General features: G+C 38.5%; 1 protein-coding gene across 3 annotated transcripts in view; it reads right to left on the reverse strand.

Moving 5' to 3' along the window:
• Positions 1-6,291: 6,291 nt before the first annotated feature.
• Positions 6,292-23,716, reverse strand: part of BMT2 (base methyltransferase of 25S rRNA 2 homolog) — a 126,076-nt gene continuing 108,651 nt past the window's right edge. For 2 of the 3 annotated variants that reach the window (XM_023760062.1, XM_006096220.3), the window contains 2 exons: positions 17,872-17,986; positions 9,834-12,108 (listed from right to left, as the gene is read on the reverse strand). In XM_023760062.1, the coding sequence (XP_023615830.1) occupies positions 11,479-12,108; positions 17,872-17,986 (745 nt within the window). In that variant the 3' untranslated portion in view covers positions 9,834-11,478. Of the gene's footprint in view, positions 7,035-9,833; positions 12,109-17,871; positions 17,987-23,716 lie in introns of those variants that run through there. The other variant, XM_023760063.1, reaches the window with a different exon arrangement.

Genomic DNA, 23,716 nt, shown 5'->3' on the forward strand with positions numbered 1-23,716 from the left:
CCTATAAGAGGGTGCCTGCATTTCCAGCCATCTCTCCATGCTTTTCATAGCCCGAAGTTATATGGGCACCTTTCTCAGTTCTGGTGCTCTCTGCTGGGGCCCTAGCTGGGGTTTAGACCCCAGAGTTCTCAGTGGGAACACCCCACAGCTGAGATAGCCCTCCACACCTTCAGCTGCTGACTGTGAGAGCCTGGCCAGCCTTTTCCTGTCTCCACATTTCCTTAGCAGTCTCTACTTGGTCTCCACTTTCCATGTTTGGTTATGAGGATTCTCTCCAGCTAATATTCAGTTTATTACTAGTTTTTCTGTATTTTAGTTGTATTTCCAGTTTGGTCCTGGGAGAGTGTCAGTGTAGCTTCTACTTACTCCGTCATTTTTAAGCCTATATCTGAATATTTTGTATTGTCTTATTGTTCTCATTTCATTCAATAGTGCTCTCATTTTTTTAATAAATATATTTTATTGATTTTTTACAGAGAGGAAGGGAGAGAGATAGAGAGTTAGAAACATCGATGAGAGAGAAACATCGATCAGCTGCCTCCTGCACATCTCCTACTGGGGAATGTGCCCGCAACCGAGGTACATGCCCTTGACCGGAATCGAACCTGGGACCCTTCAGTCCGCAGGCCGACGCTCTATCCACTGAGCCAAACCGGCTTTGGCGAGTGCTCTCATTTTTATTATTTCCTTTCTGCTGCTGACTTTGGATTGCTTTTGTTCTTTTCTTTCTAGTTTTTTAAGATGTAATATTAGGTTGTTTATTTGGGATTTCTCTTGTTTCTTGAGATAGGCCTATAATGATATAAGCTTTCCTCTTGTTACTGCTTTTGCAGCATCACAGAATTTCTGATATGTCATATTGTCATTCTCATTTGTCTCTATATATCTTTTGATCTCACCCTTTATTTCTTCTTTGACCCAGTCATTTTGAATGTTTATGTGCGCTGGAGAAGAATGTCTGATCTGATGTTTTTGGATGAAAGACTCTCTGTCAATTTTGTCTATTTGGTCTGTGTCCTTCAAGGCCAATATTTCTTAATTAATTTTCTGTTTGGATGATGTTTCTAGAGCTGTCACTGAAGTATTAAGGTCCCCAACTATGGTTGTGTTTTGGTCTGTTTCTCCCACCATTAGTTCTGTGAGGAGTTGCTTTCCATATTTCGGTGCTCCCTGATTGGGTGCATATATATTGAGAAGTGTTATGTCTTCTTGATGTAATGTCCCCTTTGTCATTATAAAATGTCCATCTTTATCTCTATTACCTTTGTTATCTTGAAATGTATTTTGTCACATATATGTATAACTACACCTGCCTTTTTCTGGGTTTTATTTGCTTGGAGAATCATTTTCCACTTTTTCACTTTGAACCTACTTTTGTCTTTGCAGCTTAGATATATCTCCTGAAGGCAGCATATGGTTAGGTTTTGTTTTGATCCAGTCTGCTACTCTGTACCTCTATATTGGTGAATTCAGTCCAGGTGCATTTTTTTTAAAAAAAATTTTTTATTGGTTTCACAGAGGAAGGGAGAGGGAGAGATAGAAACATCAATGATGAGAGGATCGTTGATCAGCTGCCTCCTGTGTGTCCCACACTGGGGATTGAGCCTGCAACCTGGGCTTGTGCCCTGACTAGGTGCAGTTTTAATATGCTGTTGCATCAGAATGAGCGTATAGGGGAGTTTTGGGTTATTCTTTGGTCTGTTTCACTGTTATCTTAGCTGTCTGGCTTCAATGGGGTTTTGTTATTTGTTACCAGACATTATCTGTCCTTGGGTTTAGCTGACACAAATGGCATTAATTGGGCCTTTGTTCTTTATTTTCCAGACCAGGGTGATTTAAGTTACATATCCTCTGGTTAGGGAGGGGAGGTATAAACCATTTGCTTTCAAGTGACCTTGGTTGGGGAAGATAAGGTTTTGCAATTCACAAGCTGGCTGCAAGCTGCTCAAACTGTTTGGCCTTGTGTAATTTTCTTGTCTGTTTCCCTATTCCATTGCCCAGGAATTTTCCTAGCTTCTTACTATCTTGCCACACAATTGTCTGCTAGATGTTTATACTTGAACACATCATCATCACTTCTAATTCAACTTGCTTTTAATGGACATTTACCCTTTTGTTATTTTAATTTGTACCACTGCACTGGAAACTCCCTTCTGTGTTGGAGAATTCCTGTGAGTCTGTTGGCTGAGACTGAAATGCCAAATATTTGCTTAGCCAATCATGCGCACCACCGAGAAGCTATTGACTCAAAAAAAGTGGGCACAGCAAGCTGTGCTCCCTGGGTAACTGCAGGTGGCTCCTGGGGCAAAGTGAGTGTGGTTCTAGTGGTGGCGCCAGGCATCCAGTATTAGTGGTTCAGTGATCAAGATGTCTGATCATGGTGACTGCAATCCCAGAGCCCTCTTCCATCATGTCTGTGGTCTGTTGTTATTGTTGTCATTGTTGACCATGCTTACCAAGCCTCAATGTCCAGAAGTCCTTTGAGCTGCCCAGTATCCTCTAATAAATTTCTTTCCTGCTTAAATCAGCCACAGAGGTTTTCTCTTCCTCAGCACTAATATTCCTCTTTCAAACAGTGCTTTTTCATTTCTCAAACATGATCTTCTACCTTGTGATCTTGAAACCGTTTTTGATGCTTATCTTGTCAGTATACTTGAAATTTTTTTTAACTTTTTACTTACAGTTGACATACAATATATAGTTTCAGTTGACATACAATATATAGTGATTATACTTTTATATGATTTACAGTGTGATCACCCTGTAAGTCCAGTACCAATCTCTTGTCAGTCAACTTTAGAATACTCTAATGAGAGGTGTCTGCGCTTGTGTTAACTTCAATCTGCACAGTCCAGGGTGAGTAATTAGCATCTGAAAGACACTAATCAGGAATCTTCACTATTAGTTGGATGCAGAAGTGCTTCCAATATCACTATGTAAATCTTCACTAGAGGAATGTTAATTAGCACAAAGGGTTAGAAATAATGTTTCATTGTGGAAATAACAGATATTCAAGATACATGGCTAGAATATTGTACAGGCACTTTCGTCCTTGCATAACTGGTATAAGACTTTGGTGACTCTAGCAGACTGATACCCTTCAGAATGGCCCCTGGTGTCTAGACTGCTGTTTAGTACTCTGTCACAAAATATTGTGTAGTTTTTCTGTGCCTACTTACTGATAAATATTTATTTATGTAGTAGTATTAAATCTGAGACTTGCTTTCACTGTAGGACACTACAAGTAGCAAGGGAGGAGACCTGTAGCTGTCATAAATCTTTTGTTGTTGAAGGCTACTAGTATTTACTAAAAGAATAATTGTGAAGGCCAAGTGTTGTTCATTTTTATCCATCATATTTCATGCATTTTCTTTTAACTTCCATTGCCAGTACCCTAGTTGAGGTCCTAGTGCCTGTATTACTTCAGTTACCTACTAGTATATGCTAGTCATCTTGATGTCAGCCTCAACCCAGACCAGTCGTCGGCAAATTGCGGCTCGCGAGCCACATGCGGCTCTTTGGCCCCTTGAGTGTGGCCACGAAGTTTCAATCACACTGTACGTGTGCGCCTGCACCTGGTATTTTGTGGAAGAGCCACACTCAAGGGGCCGCAGTTTGCCGACCACTGACCCAGACTAATGCATCACACTGGTCCCCTCACTAAACTCAGAGCACCACTCTATGACACTTCTTGGATCGAATTCAATGACTTTTACAGGTTACAACAACCTTTTTTATCATATGGCAGACATAAACTCATCATTTAATTTCTGCAACACACTGAAAAAATATATTTTGCAGATCTGACAAAAATAGATATAATTTTGATTGACTTACAAAAAAATGGTAATTACGTACCTTTTTGTTCCAGAGGACTTTTTAAAAGATCAGGTGCCTGTACTTGTATATAAAGACTAGAGGCCCAGTGCACAGATTCGTGCACATTGAAAGGAAATTAATTAGAAGGTGGCCAGCGGGGTGGGGCTAGGCAAGATGGGCTGGACACGTCCTGTAGCCAACCTCCCGCAACCCCTCCCCGAGCACCTGGGGCGGTGCCGGGGCTCGAAGGGCGTCTGCAGAGTGAGCAGGGTTCCCTCTGGCAGGTGGAGTCCCTTGGCCTGGCCTGTGGGGATTGGGCCGAAACAAGCAGTCTGACATCCCCCGAGGGGTCCTGGAGTGCGAGAGGGCACTCTGCAAAGTTGCTGTCGCTCAGCAGCTCCTGCATTGAGTATCTGCCTGCTGGTGGTCAGTGCGCGTCATACCTACCAGCCGGATGACCAGTCACTTAGCCTTTTATTTATATAGATTTCTGGTACCAAGAATTAATCAGACACAACTGTATTGTGTTAAGTATGCAACATGACCAATAAGATCCAACACTATTATATGACTTACAGGTCAATTTGCATATTACCCTTTTATTATATGCCTGGTGCATGGGTGGGGGCTGGCTGGTTTGCCCTGAAGGGTGTCCTGGATCAGGGTGGGGGTCCCGCTGGGGTGCCTGGCCAGCCTGGGTGAGGGGCTGAGGGCCGTTTTCAGGTTGGCCACACTGCCTTCAGAGATGGGGGTCCTGCTGGGGTGCCTGGCCAGCCTGGGTGAGTGGCTGATGGCTGTTTGCAGGCTGGCCACAGCCCCTTCAGTGTGGGGGTCCCTGCTGGGGTGCCTGGCCAGCCTGGGTGAGGGGCTGGTGGCTATTTGCAGGCTGGCCACATCCCCTTCAGGGTGGGGGATCCTGCTGGGGTGCCTAGCCAGTCTGGGTGAGGGGCTGATGGCTGTTTTCAGGCTGGCCAAGACCCCCAGCAGGGACCCTCACCCCATGAGGGTGTGGCCAGCCTGGGTGAGGGGCTGATGGCTGTTTGCAGGCTGGCCACAGCCCCTAGCCACCCAAGCTCCCAGTGGAGGCTGGCTGGAAGTAGGTATCTGGGATTTATTTAGCTTCTATAATTGAAACTTTGTTGCCTTTAGCGGAGGCCCCAGCCGGCCAGGGCAGGCGGGAAGATTAACTTCCTCCATTGCTGGGGCAACCAATCCTCCTGCTTGCTCCAGCTCCATGGCTGCTGGCCGCCATCTTGGTTGGGTTAATTTGCATATAGTTGCTCTGATTGGCTGGTGGGCGTGGCTTGGGGTGAAGGGAAGGTATGGTCAATTTGCATGTTTCTCTTTTATTAGATTAGATGGGAGCAGCTTCATGGAGAATGGTCAACAATGAGCGGGTACTTGGTAGTCACCACAGACAGGTAATGGGAGTCCACGTCCTGGCTGTAGGCACCTCAGCACAAAAGGCTGAACTGATAGCCCTCACAAGAGCCTTAGAATTATCCCAGGGAAAGATACTAACATCTACACTGACCCTAAATATGCTTTCATGGCCATCCATGCTCATGGAGCAACATGGAAAGAAAGAAGGCTATTAACCTTGGGAAATAAATGAGTGCATCAAACATGCAAAAGAAATTTTAAAATTGCTAGAGGCAGTCAATCTACCAAATCAGATTGCCGTAATGCACTGCCCAGGACATCAGAAGGGCAGTTCCCAAACAAGTCAGGGAAACCAAGCTGCTGATAAAGCAACCAGACAAGCCACCCGAGGGCCGCCACTTTTTGGGATTCTAATTCTCCACCTGAACTTGTCAGAGTTTAAACCTCATTGCACAGAATGAGGTAAGAAATGGCCCGTAAATGGAGAATCTCTAACAATGACCCTAATTCTCTATGGAAGTTCAACACCCATGGTGTGATCTTTCTCCTTGAAGCTCTAGTATATCTCATCCTCAAACACCTACATGAAGAGACCCATTGTGGAAGGGATGCTTTAATAGACCTCATTGGACCACGTGTGAAGAGCCCTCACTTACAAAGGACTATTCAGAAGATTATACAAGCCTGTCAGATATGTGCCCAAAACAACCAGCCCAAAACAATCCTAAAACAAGAATGTGCTCCAACAGGAAAGGGAGTACGATATAAAGGGATATGCCCGTGTGAGGACTAGCAATTTGACTTTATACAGATACCTAAAACCACAGGAAACTTTACATTTTTATTAGTTTTTATAGATACCTTTTCTGGATAGGAAGAGGCATACATATCCCAACAACACTGGAAGACAACTGAGGTAACAAAACCATTCAAAGAAATAATCCCTAGCCCCACTGGGTGTGGCTCAGCAGTTGAGCATCGACCCTGGAACCAAGAGATCACTGGTTTGATTCCCGGGTGATGGGCTCAATCCTCAGTGTGGGGCATTCAGGAGGCAGCCGATCAATGATTCTCTCTTACCATTGATGTTTCTCTCTCTCTCTCCCTCTCTGAAATAAATAAAAATATATTTAGAAGAAAAAAGAATCCCTAGATTTGGTCTTTCTTTCAACATTCAAAGTGACAATGGACCATTGTTCACTTCAATAATCTCCCAGAAGAAAGGATAGGAGAGGCACTACATACTCAGTAAAAACTACATGCATCTTGGAGACCTCAATCTACAGGGAAGACTGAGAAAATGAACCAAATAATAAAGACGACCCTGGTGAAAATATGCCAGGGAACACATGTGAAATGGGACCAGGAATTCTCTATTGCCTTGTTCTGGACTACGGTAGTGCCCTGAAGTGGGCTTAAATTAAGCCCTTTTGAAAGTTTATGGGAGATCCTTCCAATTTTGTTTTAGGAACACCTCCTTTAGATTTAAAACATGAATAGAAAATGTAAAAGCCGTATGTACATCATCTAGGGCAAACACTAACAATGTTGCATAAGTTTGCTCATTGCAGGTCTATCTACCTGTCTGACGAGCTCTTACGCCCATTCAACCCGGGAGACTGAGTTTTACTAAAGACTCGGAAGTCTCAAGGTCCTGAGCAGCAGTTAGCCAAGCAATGGGCCAGTCTATGACGTCCTGCTGACAACACACTCTTCACTAAAGCCGACAGGAATCGAGCCTTGGATCCACCACACACAGATAAAGTGGGCACCACCTGAGGAGGACTTTATCTTGCTGCTGCTGTTGATACTGCAAAGCTGGACCTGCACTCCTGAAAGAGATTTAAAATTCCTCTTTCAGAAAGGGACAGTGCCTCCCAAAGCTAAGTGACAATGTTACTTTTTATTTTATTCTGTATTTCCCAGACAGTGGCTTCCTTAGAAAATTTATCCAGTATTTGGGTGTGCCACCAAAGCCCTGCTCAGGATTAGATCATGGGGATCCTTTAGTTTATCCAGTTTCTGATTTTACTACAATTTCCCCTGCACTACTAGGCATACCCCTCACTAAACACTTGTTTGTACAATAGGTCTCACTCTGGAAGCCCATTAACAACACCGGCTCTCGAAATATGAAGCAGTCTACCAGCTTTGCTTGTTCAATAGTTCCATCCTCTAGACACCATATATACCACCTTCCAAAGACAGCGATCCTCCTCCCTCACATAAAGGCTTCCCTCCATTCTTGATCCACCTCTTCTTTCAGTAGATAGTAAGAATCTCTGGTTCTGGGGATAGGTAAGATATGAATGGATAGGGCCCTGGATGAACTGAAAGCTAGGAAGGGTCTCAAGCCTGCCAAAAGCTAACAAGGTAGTGGATAAGGGGGAAAAAAGGCCCTCCACTCCCTATCCCTATAAGAACAGGGGGCTTGAGCAGGAAGAGAAGATGGTCTTTGAGACAGGAGTTCACCATTCTCCCAGGTCCTGCAGTGTGGCTCTTGAATAAAACCTCTTTTCCTTTTGCACCAGCACCTGCCTCAAAAGTTTGGCTTTCTTTGCAGCAGGCAGCCAAACCTCCACCCTTTTGTTCAGCTATACTCCTAAGGAGGTTATATGTAAGCCAAAACCTTAATAACAAACTAGCCATGCAAATCCAGTATAAAATAAAGACATTGTAGGCAGAGGGACTTGCTAGTGCAAAGGTGGGCACAGGCTTGTCCCTTCCCACCCTGGGATTTCAACATAGAAGCTGTAGGAGTGCGTGAGGATTGCTGTGGGAGAGTTAGGGAGTAACAACATCATTTACATTTGGCACTTCCACGAGGGATACCCATGTTTAAGTAAAATGCATCTAGATTGGCTATGAAGAATGAGCCAAAGGTCATGTGAACAGATTTCTTTGATATGACCACAAGTTGCTGCAATACAAGAATATGCTGTTATGCAATTTTAAAGTTTTTTTTGTTATCTCATGTTAATGCTATTTTTTGTTACATTGTCAGCTCTGAAGAGCACAGTATTTATTCCTTACAGCACCTAGTCTAGTATAATAGTGTAGTAATTAATCCTCAATTAAAGAATCAAGCAAGACTAAAGAGATAGCTTGTGGCATCCTACCACTTATTCTGTAGCTCCTCATTCCAGTTGGCACCATTCTCTATGCCAACAGGGTCCCTCCTATCTTGATAATCCTTCTGGTAACACGGCTCCAGATCATCACCTTTCCTCTCTATAAAAATGTTATCTTATTACTTTAAAATCCCCGGGCCCCCACTGTTTTCACAGCAACCTGTACTCTGGTACTTTGATCTGTGCTAGTGCTTCAATGGTGTTAGAAAACATAGAGCTCCTATTACAGTCTGTTTCCTAAGTATCTTTCTTGCAGGCAGTCTCCAGGGATTTGGCCTACTTACTTCTCTTCTTCCCAGCAATCACCCATCTACCTTATTTCCGGGGAATGTTTCATCCATGCCTGGCTTTGGGAAATATGTTATCTTTTGGATTCTTAGTGAAAAGGCCTGTGGCATTTTAGAAACTATGATTGTTACTTGCTGACTTCCAAAAGTATCTCTGATGTAAATAATTTTCAAGGAAAGTGGAGTATGATATAGTTGACATACAGTGATTAGATAAACATAGCTAGAAAATCTAAGTCATTCAAGTTCTAAATTGCCTCCCCATTTTGAAACCACTTAACGAGATGGGTCAAAACCCACAAAACGTTCAGGTTACAAGTAATGGACAATGTATATTAGAAAATTAAAAAATTGTAATAAATGTGCATTGTTCACAAAATGTGAAAAAATACAACAAACACTTTCAGGTATGCCACTTGGCAACTATGATATAAACCAACTGATCCTAAAGAATCCAACCAAAGGATCATTTGTTTTTGAAATACCAAATTATTTTGGAGAATTCAACTGTGAATGCATCAGGAGGATCCTTACTTCTTTATATCCAAATGAAATCATTCTCAAGAGTATCCATATTAATACAGTATTAGAAGGTTCTATTAACTTTTCTTGATATTACATATATAATCTGGCACCAAGCCACATGACTATTTATATTTTAACACATATATTGAATTGGCTTTGATAGAATATGTGTTCGTTTAAATCCTTACTAACCTAATTTGAATAAGCTGAATTTACAGTAACAAATGGTATTTATAAATTCAAAGAAACTTATAGTAAGTGGGAGTATAGGTTTTATAAAGAGATTTTTCTGTAACCTACTACTTAAAATACATCATGCACACTTCAGAGCATAAGCAGAATCAACCTCTGTAAAAAAATCAGAAGTATTTATAGCACCAACATTTAGCTGTAATACAAATGCTGACTCCTACACCAGGATCTCAAAAGCACTGTTTTCATTTACTTTCAAAGCACTTTCATTGGTATATTTTTTTCTTTGCCCTTAAGATAGTATTTAGTCAAATCAAAGAAAACAATATGGTAAAAGAAGTATTACTAAAACACATGTGTGTTTTTTTTCTTTCTTTTAGGGGAGCTACAAGACTTGACCTGCAGTGCTTAACTGGAAAGAAAAGTCAATCTTTATTTAAAGAATCTATTAAAAGCTATTGAAAGTAAAGGAAAAATTTCAAGTTACTTACTGCATATTTGAACAACCAATATTTATTGCATCATTTAGTTAACTGACTTTCTTAGGTTAATTACAATCTTATTACTTTCATTAATTCAGAATGTGAAATTTAATTTGAAATATCAGGTACACACATTCAACCATTTATATCTTAAAAATACACTTTGTACTTCTAAATAAAGTTTGACATTCAAAATTAACTACGGTAATTCACAATAAGCACAAAAACATCAGTTTTGCCAGAGTAAAGAAGTGCAGTTTATGAAATTTAGATCAACTATTGAAAATACAAGTTTTCTTTAAACACACACACACACATACGTACATTAACCATGAAATCTGAAACTGATATTTCAGTGCAAAAACCTCAGTATGAGGTAATTTTAATGTAAAAACCACTTGAAAAAAAAATCCACACAGTGGCACTCTTAAAAATGATAATTTACATGACAATTTCTGGCTGATAAGACAACATAGACTAAATATTCTTAGCTATTTAAACTAAATCTTGTCTTGTTTGGACATATATTGCTCCTTAACCATTTGCTTCTGATTCAGAAACACAGAAAGATTTATCAATGTGGAAAGGGAAAATTTCCACAGCCAATGAATGATTTACATTTTCAAAGAAAAGTTTTAGTTAGTATTTATATAGAAATAAGAATACCAAAAGCTCAAAACCATTTTATGAGACTACCAGCAGAGATTACTTTTAATTTTTTTCTATATAATTTCAGACTTGTAGTGCAGTATACCTCCTTAGTGGAAAAGTGAGGACCCCTTATGAAAAGTCAGTCTAGATAAAACATAAGCTCTCTTACGAGTGCAAACCCTTTCACAAAGGTGTTTTAGGTCAATATTGAGTATTATATTGTTCCTTACTTAAATAGGATAATTTGTAAATGAATTCTACATTTAAAAAAACAAAAGTGAACTTGCACAGTTAAATATATTTAACACCAAGGCTCAAAAGAACAAGAAAGTTATGAAAACTCTATTTTGGCAATGGTGCTTTTTGTACTGTGCTAATCAAATTACAATACACATGTAGGGGGAACTCTCTCCCCCAGTATCTGATGTTGCCAAATGAGCAAGATCAAGGACAAAAATTACCATCAATTCCAAGAAGTTCAGGAAATATTGGATCACCACATAAAACTGAAAAGAAAATGGCTTTCTGTAACAGATAACAATTTAGTTAGAAAAAAGAATAAGTGCATCACAAAACAACTAAATCAATCTATTTCTGATACATTTAACTGGTTAACCATCAAAGTGCAATCTACAGTTTTCTACATATCCCAAAGTTTCTCACTGCAATGGTTTAAAGTCAACATTGAAAAGATGAAAAAATACATAGCAAATTATGCTTCATTTTTCACAATAATACTAAGAAAAAGGTATCTTTCTATGATATCTGAGTGCTAAATGCTAATGTAATAGTGGTTTCTGCTATGACAAGAATCACACTCTGCATGAAACTTTAAGATTTCTATATAAGAATAAATTTTAAAATCCAAAAGTAGAAAAAAATAGCAAACTCTGTCAACCTTTGCATTTCTCCTTTGCAAACCAGGTTTTAAGTACTGAGTTCATGCTAGTATTTCCGATTAGTGTAAGCAATTTAGGAGTCTGGAATGAAAGGTTTTCTGTTTATATATTAGCTTAAAAGCAATATGGGATCTTCTAGCTCATAGAAAGGAATGGAGCTGGCTTGACTTTCTCCAGAATCTGAGTCGTATGGAGCATCAGGGAGCTCTGTAAAACCATATGCCAGTTGTTCATCTTCTATATCTGATCGAACATAGCAGGAAGTGTTAGAATAGTCCTCATCTTCTATACTGTTGAAATCTTGAGGAATATATAACATCCCAGGGTAGTTCCTACTTACCAAGTCACTTGTCGTTTTTAGGGATATTTTTCTAAATGCCATCAGATGCATATGTGAAAATTTTGAATACTTGAAACGTTTAAAACCCAGGGACTCTATAGCAATCTTCCAGCTTTTCATCATCATAGCATGACGATTCTGATGGGAGGAATCAGGTGTGATGATAAGCAATAAACCATTTAACATTAACAGTTCATGGGCTTTCTTGCAGCAAATCCATCTCTGGTAAGGTGATGGAAAATAAGAAAGAAGGAGAGAGAAAACAACCACATGGAAAAGTTCTCCAGGAAGAGAATCAATAGGGTTTTTCAGCTGCTTCAAAAAGGCATCTATAGCATCCTGTGCAAGCTGGAGTGGTTGCTGAAGCTGCAAGTTCAGGAAGTCACATTTATATACACTCTGCAGAAGTGGAAAAACAAGGCACATTAGAATTCCAAAATTACTTCCACCTTATTACTCAGAGTTTATACCAAACTATTTCAAAGCATTTCTATATAATTCAAACTTTAATTATGTACCTTTCCCTTATAAATTATTCCATTTGCACAAAGTTATTCAATCAAAACTTTTAGTCAAAGAAATCAGAGTAATTCATTCTAGATAATTCCTAGTTGCCATTTAAAAACATGTAATTTAAAAAAAATATGTATTTTATTGATTTTTTAGAGTGGAAGGGAGAAGGATAGAGAGTTAGAAACATCGATGAGAGAGAAACATCGATCAGCTGCCTCCTGCACACCCCTACTGGGGATGTGCCCGCAACCAAGGCACATGTCCCTGGCTGGAATCGAACCCAGGACCATTCAGTCCGCAGGCCGACGCTCTATCCACTGAGCCAAACCAGTTAGGGCTAAAAACATGTAATTTGAAATCAGAAATATTTTTGAGATACATATCTTTAAAAAATAAGGGCTTATTTGAAATTTAATTGAGGTAAGATTTAATAGAAATGTTTTCTTCTTTTATGTTAAGTACTTTTTTACTTTTCAATTACAGTTGACATACATTATTATATTAGTTTCAGGTATACAACGCAGTGATTAGACATTACGTAATTTATTAAATGATCACCCCAATAAATCTAATAGCCATCTAACACCATACTTATTAGAATATACTGACTACATTCCCTATGCTGTACTTATGACACTCAGCACATTAACCTCTAGGTCCATCCATGTTGTTGCAGGTGGCAAGATTTTATATGTTTTTATGGTGAAGTCATAGTCCATTGTATACAGGTTGGGGCAAAAGTAGCTTTACAGTTGTTTGTATAAAAATACAAGAATAAATAATAATATATGAATAAACTGTTTCATGTACTCACATCTGTACATCTACTTTTGCTTCACCCTGTATATATGCACAACTTCTTCTTTATCCATTCATCCATTGATGGACACTTAGGTTACTTCCACATCTTGGCTATTACAAATGCTTCTGCAATAAACATGTGGATGTCTGTATCTTTTCGATTTAGTGTTTCTTTGGATAAATACCCAGAATTAGAATTGCTGAGTCCTTCTTTGTCTCTTATTAACAGCCTTTGCTTTAAAGTCTATTTTGTCTGGTATAAGTATTGCTGTACTAGCTTTTCAATTGTTTCCATTTGCATGAAGTATCTTTTTCATCCCTTTATTTTCAATCTGTGTGTGTCTTTTGATCTGAAGTGAGTGCCTTGTAGACAGAGTATATAAGGGTCTTGTTTTCTTATCTATTCAGCCTCCACATGCTTTTTGATTGGAGCATTTAATCCATTTCATTTAAAGTAATTGTTGATAGATATGTATTTATTGCCATTTTATTAGTTATATGTTTGATCTTGCAGCTTTTAAGATTCCCTGTCTTTAACCTCTGCCATTTTAATTATGATGTGTCTTGGTGTGAGCCTCTTGTGAGTTCATCTTGTTTGGGATTCTCTGTGCTTCCTGGATTTGTATTTCTATTTCCTTCACCAGGTTAGAGAAGTTTGCTGCCATTATTTTTTCACATAAGTTTCTAATTCCTTGCTCTCTCTCTTCACCTCCTGGCACTGCCATGATGCAAATGTTGATATGCTTGAAGTTGTCCCAGAGGATTGTTATACTATCTTCATTTGTTTGGATTTTTCTTACTTTTTGCTGTTCTGATTGGGTGTTTTCTGCTTTTTTATCTTCCAAATAAATGATTTGATCCTCTACTTCATCTACTCCACTGTTAATTCCCTATAATATATTCGGCATTTCAGTTAAGATGTTCTTTATTTCTGACTGGTTCTTTTTTATACTTCCTATCTCTTTGTAGAAGTCCTCACAGAGATCACTGAACATCCTTATAACCCGTGTTTTGAACTTTGCATCTGGTAGATTGTCTCCACTTTGTTTAGTTGTTTTACTGGAGTTCTGTCCTGTTCTTTCATCTTGGACATGTCTCTGTTTCCTCATTTTGGCAGTCTCCCTGTGTCTGTTTCTATATAAACTCCTGCGCTTGGTAGAATGGCCTTATTTAATAGGTATCCTATAGGTCCCAGTGGCACAGCGTCCCTGATCACCTGAGCTGGACATTCCCAGTATTTAAATCCCCTACTATGAGTTTTGGCCTGTTTCTCCCTTTAGTTCTGTTAGTAGTTGCTTTATATATTTCAGTGCTCCTAGATTGGGTGCATATATATTGAGAAGTGTTATGTCTTCTTGATGTATTGTACCATTTATCAGTATAAAAGTACATATTTGTCTCTTTTTACTCTTTTCATCTTGAAATCTATTTTGTCAGATAAAAGTACAGTGACACACACTTTTCTCTGGCTACCATTTCTTGGTTATCATCTTCCATCCCTCATTCTGAGTCTATGTTTGTCTTTGTAGCTGAGATGGGTATCCTGAAGGTTGATAAGTAGAGTTATTTCTTTTGTTTTCCAGTACACGGTGCTACAGTGCAAATTTTGTTTTCTCTTACCTGAAGTACTGGAACTTGTGGGACTCTGTGGGGTGATGTTGCTTCAGTGTGGAAAATGGCCTGTATTCTCCGAGGAGGTGGGCATCCCTTCTATAAGTGGTTGCCTGAGTCTCTGGGCAACACCTCTGTGGTGGTGTGGCCAGTGATGGGAATCCAGGTCTGAGTTCCAGCCCTGTTTTCCTGCAACCAGAAGAGTCAGCTGCCCTGCACTCTTTGAGGTGTCCCTTCTGCCTTTACCAGGTTCCACCGCAATGGGTAGGGTGGGTTAGGTGGGAGAGGTAAGCTGGTTCATTTGGAAATGAACATCTGCAGCTTTATTCTTTCTACTGGTTTTAGCTCAAATGAGAATAGGCCACTCCATTTAAAATGTTGCCTCTGCTCCTTCACAACTTTTTTCTACTGCTGCTGCCTCCACTGGAAACGGCAGGCTACAGGAGGGTGGGGGGAGGCAGACTTGTGCATCTGTGGCTTTTTCTTTTTCCTTGGTGATGGTGGCAGTGCTACCCTTTGCACCATTTTCTCACTGTCTCTATCCCTGGGTTCAGCATCAATGTGCACCAGCCTCCGGTCCACAGCGAGGAGGCTGCAATCCTACTGCACAGCTATACCACCTGCTGGAATTGCTGGACTGCTTCTGCAGCTCCCTTCTCGGTCCTCCCTGCCCCCATGCCTGTCCTGCTCACTCTTACAGCCCACCTTCAGGTGGCTCAATGTGCGGTCACTCAGACATTTCGTGTTGATCAGGGAATCCTTTGATGAATTACAGTTGTCCAGCCTGCTGTGTCTTTAAGAGAGGAGACTAAGGTTTTCTCACGCTGCCATGATGCTGACATCACTCTCAAATTTCCCTTCTTTTTTGTCTTAATATATTTTTTTTATCAGTTTCAGAGAGGAAGGGAGAAGGAGAGACTGAAACATCAATGATGAGATTCATTGATTGGCTGCCTCCTGCATGCCCACACTGGGGATGGAGCCCACAACCCAGGAATGTGTCCAGTCTGGGAACTGAACTGAGACAGTGGTTCACAGGCTGACTCTAGGTGACAGATTTTTATCTTGTAGTCCTCTAACATGTCTTTTTCCAGAGTGGCTATTTCCAGCTTGTGTGAGTGCCAAGCACTATCACCTCTAGTCCTTTCAGGTGGTGCTTCCTCCATTCTCATGCAGTTTTCTACACACATATTGATCAGTACTCAGCTGTGTACTGAAGGAGGACTCTGCAGACCTAGGAGTCTTCCCTTTGTGCAGCTCTCATTTCTTTGGTACTCTGCCCTGGGAACCCTAGCTGTTTTGGTCTGCTAGAACTTTTAGCTCCATCTCCACAACTCGGGCGATCAGCTGGGTTGTGATCATCTCTTTGTGCATGTCCTGAAAATGATCTGAAGGCTATATACTGGTGCAATTTTAGGGCTCATATAATTTGTTTCAGTCCCTTGGGGATCATTGTCCTTTATTATCTAACGTCTAATCCTATATAATAAAAGCCTAATACGCTAAGTGTCCGACCATTCATTTGACCAGTCGCTATGATGCGCACTGACCACCAAGGGGCAGACGCTCTGACGTTAGGTTAGCTTGCTGCCTGGGTCCAGCTGATTGGGACTGTGCAAGATAGGCTGGACATGCCCTGGAGCCAACCTCCCACAGTCCCTCCTTGGCCTCTAAAATATTCTAATTAATTTCCTTTCAATGTGCACAAATCCATGCACCAGGCCTCTAGTGTCTTATAAATTATTTTCAATATTTTGTTCACGTTTTTGTTGCCTAAGGCAGGGGGAAAAAGGATCACTCTGGTCCCTGTTACTTCATCTTGGCTGGAAGTGTCTCTTCCTTTTGTTTTAATTATAGGGTTCTGAAACTGTGGAAGTCTGATTCTACTACTAAACTTATGTATAGCAGTTGTTTTGCCTTCCCTAATGATTTTACAGTTGAAAGTTTATAGCCACATCTGTAAACAAATAAAATATTTAAAAAATAATATTTAAGCCTGAGGTTCAGATCAAATGGTTGTCATGTCTCAGCAGTCCCTGAAGGATATCTCTAATACAAGTATGTGTCTTGAGGAAGGAAGGCGAGAGTCACCTGCCCTTAAAACTACGGCTCCTTATAGCACCTGCAGTGAAAAGCTAAGTAGGGCTGTTTTAATATAAAGCAAACATTTGTCCATCTTTAGGAAGTAGAGATAACACTAATGGTTTTAGAATTTCCTTGTTCCTCAATGTTACTCATATAGATCTACTCTAGAAAGCCATGCTCATCAAAATTAAAGACCCATGAAAAAGTTGAATCTTCAATTAAAAACATTTCAATAATGATAGAAAACATTTCTTTAGCACTCACTATGTAACAGGTATTTTTCTAGGTGCTTTAAATATTTTTTCTCAAGTAAACATATAACAAACTATTAATTCCATTATACAGATGAGAAAAATGAAGTTCAGAAACTCAACCCCAGGTTGAACATAAGATTAGATTCTTTTATTCAAAAAACAAAATGGGAGGCATCTGTAATACTGTCAACAGTTAAAAAAAAAAAGTACTTAATGTACCAGGCAGGTTTCTAAGTGCTGGGAACATAGTAGTGAGAAGGAAAAAAAAATCCCTAAGCCAAAGAATTTGTATTCTTACACGTATTCTCTTTATAAAAATAAAAAGTTAATTTGTAATTTTTTTTTGTGCCTGGTGTTGTATCAAAAGTAAAATGGAAAACATTATAAATTTATGTCACTAAAAAAAGTCTCCTTTTAAAAGTAGAGAATACATTCTATGTAAAGGTAAGCAGTCTCTTTTACTAAGTACATATAGTGGGATTAAATAAAGTTATGGCTAACTCCAAAGCCTTTGCTATTTCCACTATTCCATAATGGCTCCACATCACAATACATTTCAGAAAGAGATGCATTAAAAAATAAATCAATCAAAAGCCCAAATACTACAGCTATCTGAAAATCTGTGCAATTTACTAAATATTCTTGATTGCAAAAATAAATGATAAACAGGGAATAAAAATTGAGAAAATAAATACAAATATGGTATAGGTCAAGTTAATATTTGTTAACTTAATGCTAAAAAATTTTAATTGAATATATTTATTTTTGAATGGAAACAATATCAACATGTACACACTAAATATATTTGGTATTTCAAAAATATAAAGACAATGCTTTTCCTTTGTAAATATGCATGTAAAATATTCAAGTCTCAAAAACAAAACATAACTATACATACCTCTACGGCAGGTACAATGTCTATGCCAACAGTTAGAAATTCTTCAAACTTCATAAATGGGTTAAAGCAGCTGCCAACATCAAGTAATCTGATCTTCCCTGAGGTTTGTAGCAACCTAAAAACATATTATTTTGTCTTATAACAAGCAAAATAAAAATAAATTATAACAAAAATTCAGACATCTGAAAATTAAAAAGTTCATATAGATTTTTAGCTCTCTTTTTGGTCTTGAGATTCCTTTAACACATTTAAAAATTACTGAGGACTTTAAAGAGTTTTTGTTTATGTGGGTTATTCCTATAAATATCATATTTGAGAAAAAAATATATTTGAAATTAAAGTCAAATAGTTTAAAAAACATTTATTGATATAACAATAAACCTATTGTATATGATATTGTAAATTTGTAAATTTTACATTTGTAATGAAAAATCCAGGTTAGAAAGACAGTAAAAAGTGAGGCAGTAGTTTACATTTATTCAAGTCTCTTTAATGCTTGGCTTAATAGAAGATTGATGAATTCTCATGTTTGCTTTTGTATTCGAGCTGTTCCAACATCACATGCCATGTAGTCTCTAGAAAAACCTACACTCTACACTCATAAGACTGAGAGTAAAAAAGGCATTTAACTTTAGTATTACTGTGAAAATAATTTTTCCTCCACAGACACCCCAGAAGGTTACTTAGATTCCCAGACCACACTTTGAAAACTATCACTGTAGATGAGAGAATCCATTCACAAATCATTTCTCAGTAGTAAATACAACAATGTCTTTGTACTTAACTTTAATTTGTTTCAATGAGTTAAAAGGATCAAAGAGAAAAGCATAAACAGAACAGTATTGTTATAAAAATTTTTCTTTTATTTTTATTTAAGAGCTCTCTTCATGTCCAAACACAGTAGGAAAAAATGAAGCAATAAAACCAGAAATGACCATATTTTAAAGTTAGCCAAATGCATCAAATATGGATAGCAGCAAGGATGAAGGAAAACAGTGGATTTTGTTGGTCTAAAGCAGGAGTCCTCAAACTACGGCTCGCGGGCCACATGCAAATACAAATATTGTATTTGTTCCCGTTTTGTTTTTTTACTTCAAAATAAGATATGTGCAGTGCGCATAGGAATTTGTTCATAGTTTTTTTTTAAACTATAGTCTGACCCTCCAACGGTCTGAGGGACAGTGAACTGGCCCCCTGTTTAAAAAGTTTGAGGACCCCTGGTCTAAAGCCTATAATCCTAATATTCAGACAATATAGCAATAAGAAAAATCAACTTCAGACATATGCCATTTCACTGATTTAAAATAATTTTCTTTAAAAAAAGATTGTAAGTGGATGTTGGAAAAAAAATGTAATGCAGAAAATAATTGGGTAAAACCACAATCCTGACTCCTTAAATTCTACAGAGCAGAGAGAACTTGTCCAGCGTCTCTCCTTTATACATTAGTAGAGGCCCGGTGAACAAGTTCATGCACCAGTGGGGTCCCTAGGCTTAGCCTGCGGGATCAGGCCAAAACCAGCTCTCCGACATCCTCTGAGGGGTCCCAGATTGCGAGAGGGCACAGACCAGGCTGAGGGACCCCACTGATGCATGATCAGGGCAGGGGAGGAATGTAGGAGATTGGCCAGCTGGGGAGGGACCATAGGAGGGTTCCAGGGCGGTCCAGCCCGTCTCACTCAGTCCCAATCGGCGGGACCCCAGCAACAAGCTAACCTACCAATCGGAGCGTCTGCCCCCTGGTGGTCAGTGCATGTCATAGCGACTGGTCAACTGTCTGACCCCTGGTGGTCAGTACATGTCATAGCAAACAGTTGAGCGGCCTTAGCATATCATTAGCATATTATGCTTTGATTGGTTGAATGGATGACCAGACACTTAGCATATTAGGCTTTTATAATATAGGATTATTACCTTAGGGCCCATTAGGGAGGTGTTAACTTACAAACAGTAGGTTAAGCTCCTGGAAAAGGCACTAAAGCAAAATAATATAAAGTTGATTTCCTCCAAAAAAATACATGCACTATGTGTAGGGTTACATTTTCTTGTTGTTAATCCTCACTGGAAGATATTTTTCCATTGCTTTTCAGAGAGAGAGGAAGGCGGGTGTGTAGGGATGGGGGGTGGGGGAGAGAGAGAAACATTGATGTGAAAGAGACACAATGATTGATTGGTTGTTTGCCTCCCGTATGTGCCCTGACCTCGGGCAGGGAGTGAACCCACAACCCTCAAGTGTGCAGACTGAAGGGTCCTGGTTTTGATTCTGGTCAAGGGCACATGCAGGAGGCAGCCAATCAATGATTCTCTCTCATCACTGATGCTTCTATCTCGCTCTCCCTTCCTCTCTGAAATCAATAAAAATAAATAAAATAAAGACTAATTACAAAGTAAACAAAGTAATTAGCACCAATGCCAAGAAATATATCACTGCCTGCACTCTGGAAGCAAGATCCTCCCTGATGACATCCACTACCCCTATCTGTAATTGTATTCACTACCTGACTTAAATGATAATGGTATCCTTTTGATGGTCTTACTACCTATGACTGAATGCTTAAATAATACAGTTTAGTTTTACACACTATACGTTTTCTTTTGTGACTTCCTTTTTTAATATTAATTTTGTGAAAGTCGTATGTGTTTCTATACATTAATTGCTGTTAATTTACATTCATTGCTGTATAGGAGTACCTTTATTTAACACATCCCATTGGGATTTTGATTACAGTAGCATTGAGTCTAAAGACCATTTGGGGAAAATTAATATCTTTTCAATACTGAATTTTCCAGTTCACAGAAATGGCGTAATTGTCCATCTGTTTAGATTTTCTTTTAAATTGTCTTCCAATAACTTTATCATTTTCTCTTGAATGGTTACATATCTTTTGCTGGCATCATGTCTTTTTATGCTATTATTACTTCCCCCTTTGGATAAACTTTATTATTAAAATTTCATTTTTCATTGTTGGTTACAGAAATGGAATTGATTTTTATATAATGATTTTATATCCAGTAACTTTACTAAGTTCCTGTTACCTCAACTGATTAACTGTGTATTATTTGGGGTATTCTAAACTAGATATGTAATTTTGCAGTCTGTGAAAAATGACATTTATATTCTTCCTTTTCTGTCTATCCACACATCCAAACTTCCATCTATTTTTTGCCTCACTGCTTTGCCCAGGACTTCTAATACAATGTTCAACAGAATACATGCAGTCACTGCTATTTTGTTCCTACTCTCTCTCAGAGAGATCATTCCAGTGTTTTACCATTAAATATGACCATTGTAGGTTTTGTATACTACCCTTGTTAAAGTTTGAAAAACTCCTTTTATACTTTGCTGGTGGTTTTTTTTTTTAATTTAACACAAATCTGTTGGATTTTATCAAATGCATTCTACTCAGCTATTCAGATAATAACTATTCTTTAATCTACTTATATGGTAGAGTATACTCATTAATTGTGTAGTGTTAAATCAACCTTCCATTATTTGGGAAGGATCTAATTTGGTTTTGATATATTATACTTTTCATAAGAGTATTTGTTTTATGTATGCATAAATAGTAGTGGTAGTTATGGTATATAGTCACCACAAATACTGAACCATGGCACCTAAAGATATATAGGCTTAGGCTTCTGTTCACAACATTTGTCAATAGATCAACACTTAACTTGGATTACATGTGTTTTTGTTTACAAAAATATTTTATTTACTATATATATATATTATGATGCTTTTAACACTGAATTCACAGCCAATACCACTATAGCTCTTGTCCAAAGAAAGCTTATCTTACACTGGTATTTTCTCTGTAAGGTGTTTAACAGCCCCTTGTGCTTAATACATTAGATAGAACTTCAACACTAAGTTTGGAGACCATTTTAAAAGTGAAATCATAAACCAAAATGCAAGAACTGTGACACTAAATAGACTGAAAATGGCCTCTGTATACAGTTATGCTTTACATGATGACATTTCAGTCAAAGTTTGGACTTCATATATGACACAAATCTATCCCATAAGATTATAATGGAGCTGAAAAATTCCTATTGCCTAGTGACATCATAAAGTAGCAATGCATTACTCATGTGTTTGTGGTGATACTCGTATAAACAAGCCTACTGTGCTGCTAGTCTTATGAAAGTATAGCACATACAACTATGTACAGCACATAATACTTGATAATGATAATAAACAACTGGTGCTGGTTTATGTATTTACTATACTACACTTTTTATCATTATGTTAGAATGTATTCTTTCTACTTATAAAAAAAATATAATGGTATGCTGTATTGCATTGGTTACAGCTGACAGCAGCCTTATATGTCCGCCTTATACATCTCATGCTGTTTTGTACAGAAACATCTGGTACAGGCTTGTAGCCTTGGTGTGTAGTAGGCTATACCATCAAGATTTGTCTAAGTGTACTCAATGATGTTTGCACAATGAGGAAATAACCTAAGAATGCATTTATCAGAACATAATCCTGACGTTAATTGGTACATAATAGGAGAGCTGAAATAAGAAGACAGCCTACCTTGTCTGACTTCAACTGGGAAGGTGTATGTCAGACAACACACTCTGAACATGTCCACAAATAACTCTAAAAATGCCATTAGTACTGATATTGGAGTTACAAATACATTTTAGTGAGTAGGTGAATTTGCAGATATGGATTTGTGAATAATGATTGAGTGTATATATATTTTATGATGTTTGCATCTCTTCATGAGTGACCAGACTGTAATTTTCCCTTCATGTACTGACTATGAAGTTTTATATCAGGGTCATGCTAAACTCCTAAAATGACTGTGGGAACTTTCCTTTAATTCTATTTTCAAAGATTTTTTAACAGGGAATAACTCTGACTAACCATGAAATGGAATTAGAATAAAATGTGCTAATAAACAGATAAAAGGAACTCACACTGACAGTTTTCTTATAAGCATATTGCAGGCATCAGCAGTTCCAGTTCCTGCTTGTACAAGAAACAGCCTTGACCATGACTTCAGTTGACGCAGATGGGCCAACTGCAGGAATTGGCTAGCACTGACCAGTTCCAGCATGCTGACATTACAGATCCATATCAGGACCAGCAAGGACACTGCCTGCATGTTCTCAGCCCCTTCTCCTGATCTCTTTGTTCTGCTTCCCCCTCCCTCCCTACAAAAATCCCTGCCTGCACTGAGATGCTGAGATGGCTCTGGACAAGAGTCCCTCATCTACTTAAGATGCTGGTACTCAAGTAAAACCTTCCTTTTTTTGCCAGCATCTGTCTCAAGAGTTTGTTTTTCATGGTGCAGGCAGCCAAACCTTGGTTCCAGTTAGTTTGTGTAAGAATATAACTCATTTTTGCTGGAATGTTTACTAGAACTTGCTGATGAAGCCATTTGGACTTGTGTTTTTATTTCTGAGATTTTGAACCACTAATTTAACTTCTTTAATATTATACTATGTTGTTCTGTGAAATTTATGAGCACAAAAAAAATTTGTGATACTTTTGTTATCTTTTAAGTGTCTTCAATATATATAGTTCCATTCCCCTTTTTAAATTCTGAAATTATTTGTGCCTTTTTCTGAGATTTTAAATTTTAATGCTTTTAACAATTCTGACTTATCTCTGTTGATTTTTTCCCCCTCATACTCGAATCTTTATTATTTTCTTTTCACTTTTGCAGATGGGGTGGAGTGGTGTGTGCTTATTTGCTGACTTATTTCTTTGAGTTAGATTCTTGGTTCATTAGTTTTCAGCTTTTCTTCTTCTTTTTTTTAAAATTAAATCTTTATTGTTCATATTATTACAGTTGTTCCTCTTTTTTCCCCCATAGCTCCCCTCCACCT

The sequence above is a fragment of the Myotis lucifugus genome, unplaced genomic scaffold (assembly GCF_000147115.1).
Source record: "Myotis lucifugus unplaced genomic scaffold, Myoluc2.0 scaffold_171, whole genome shotgun sequence".
Lineage (NCBI taxonomy): Eukaryota > Metazoa > Chordata > Mammalia > Chiroptera > Vespertilionidae > Myotis > Myotis lucifugus.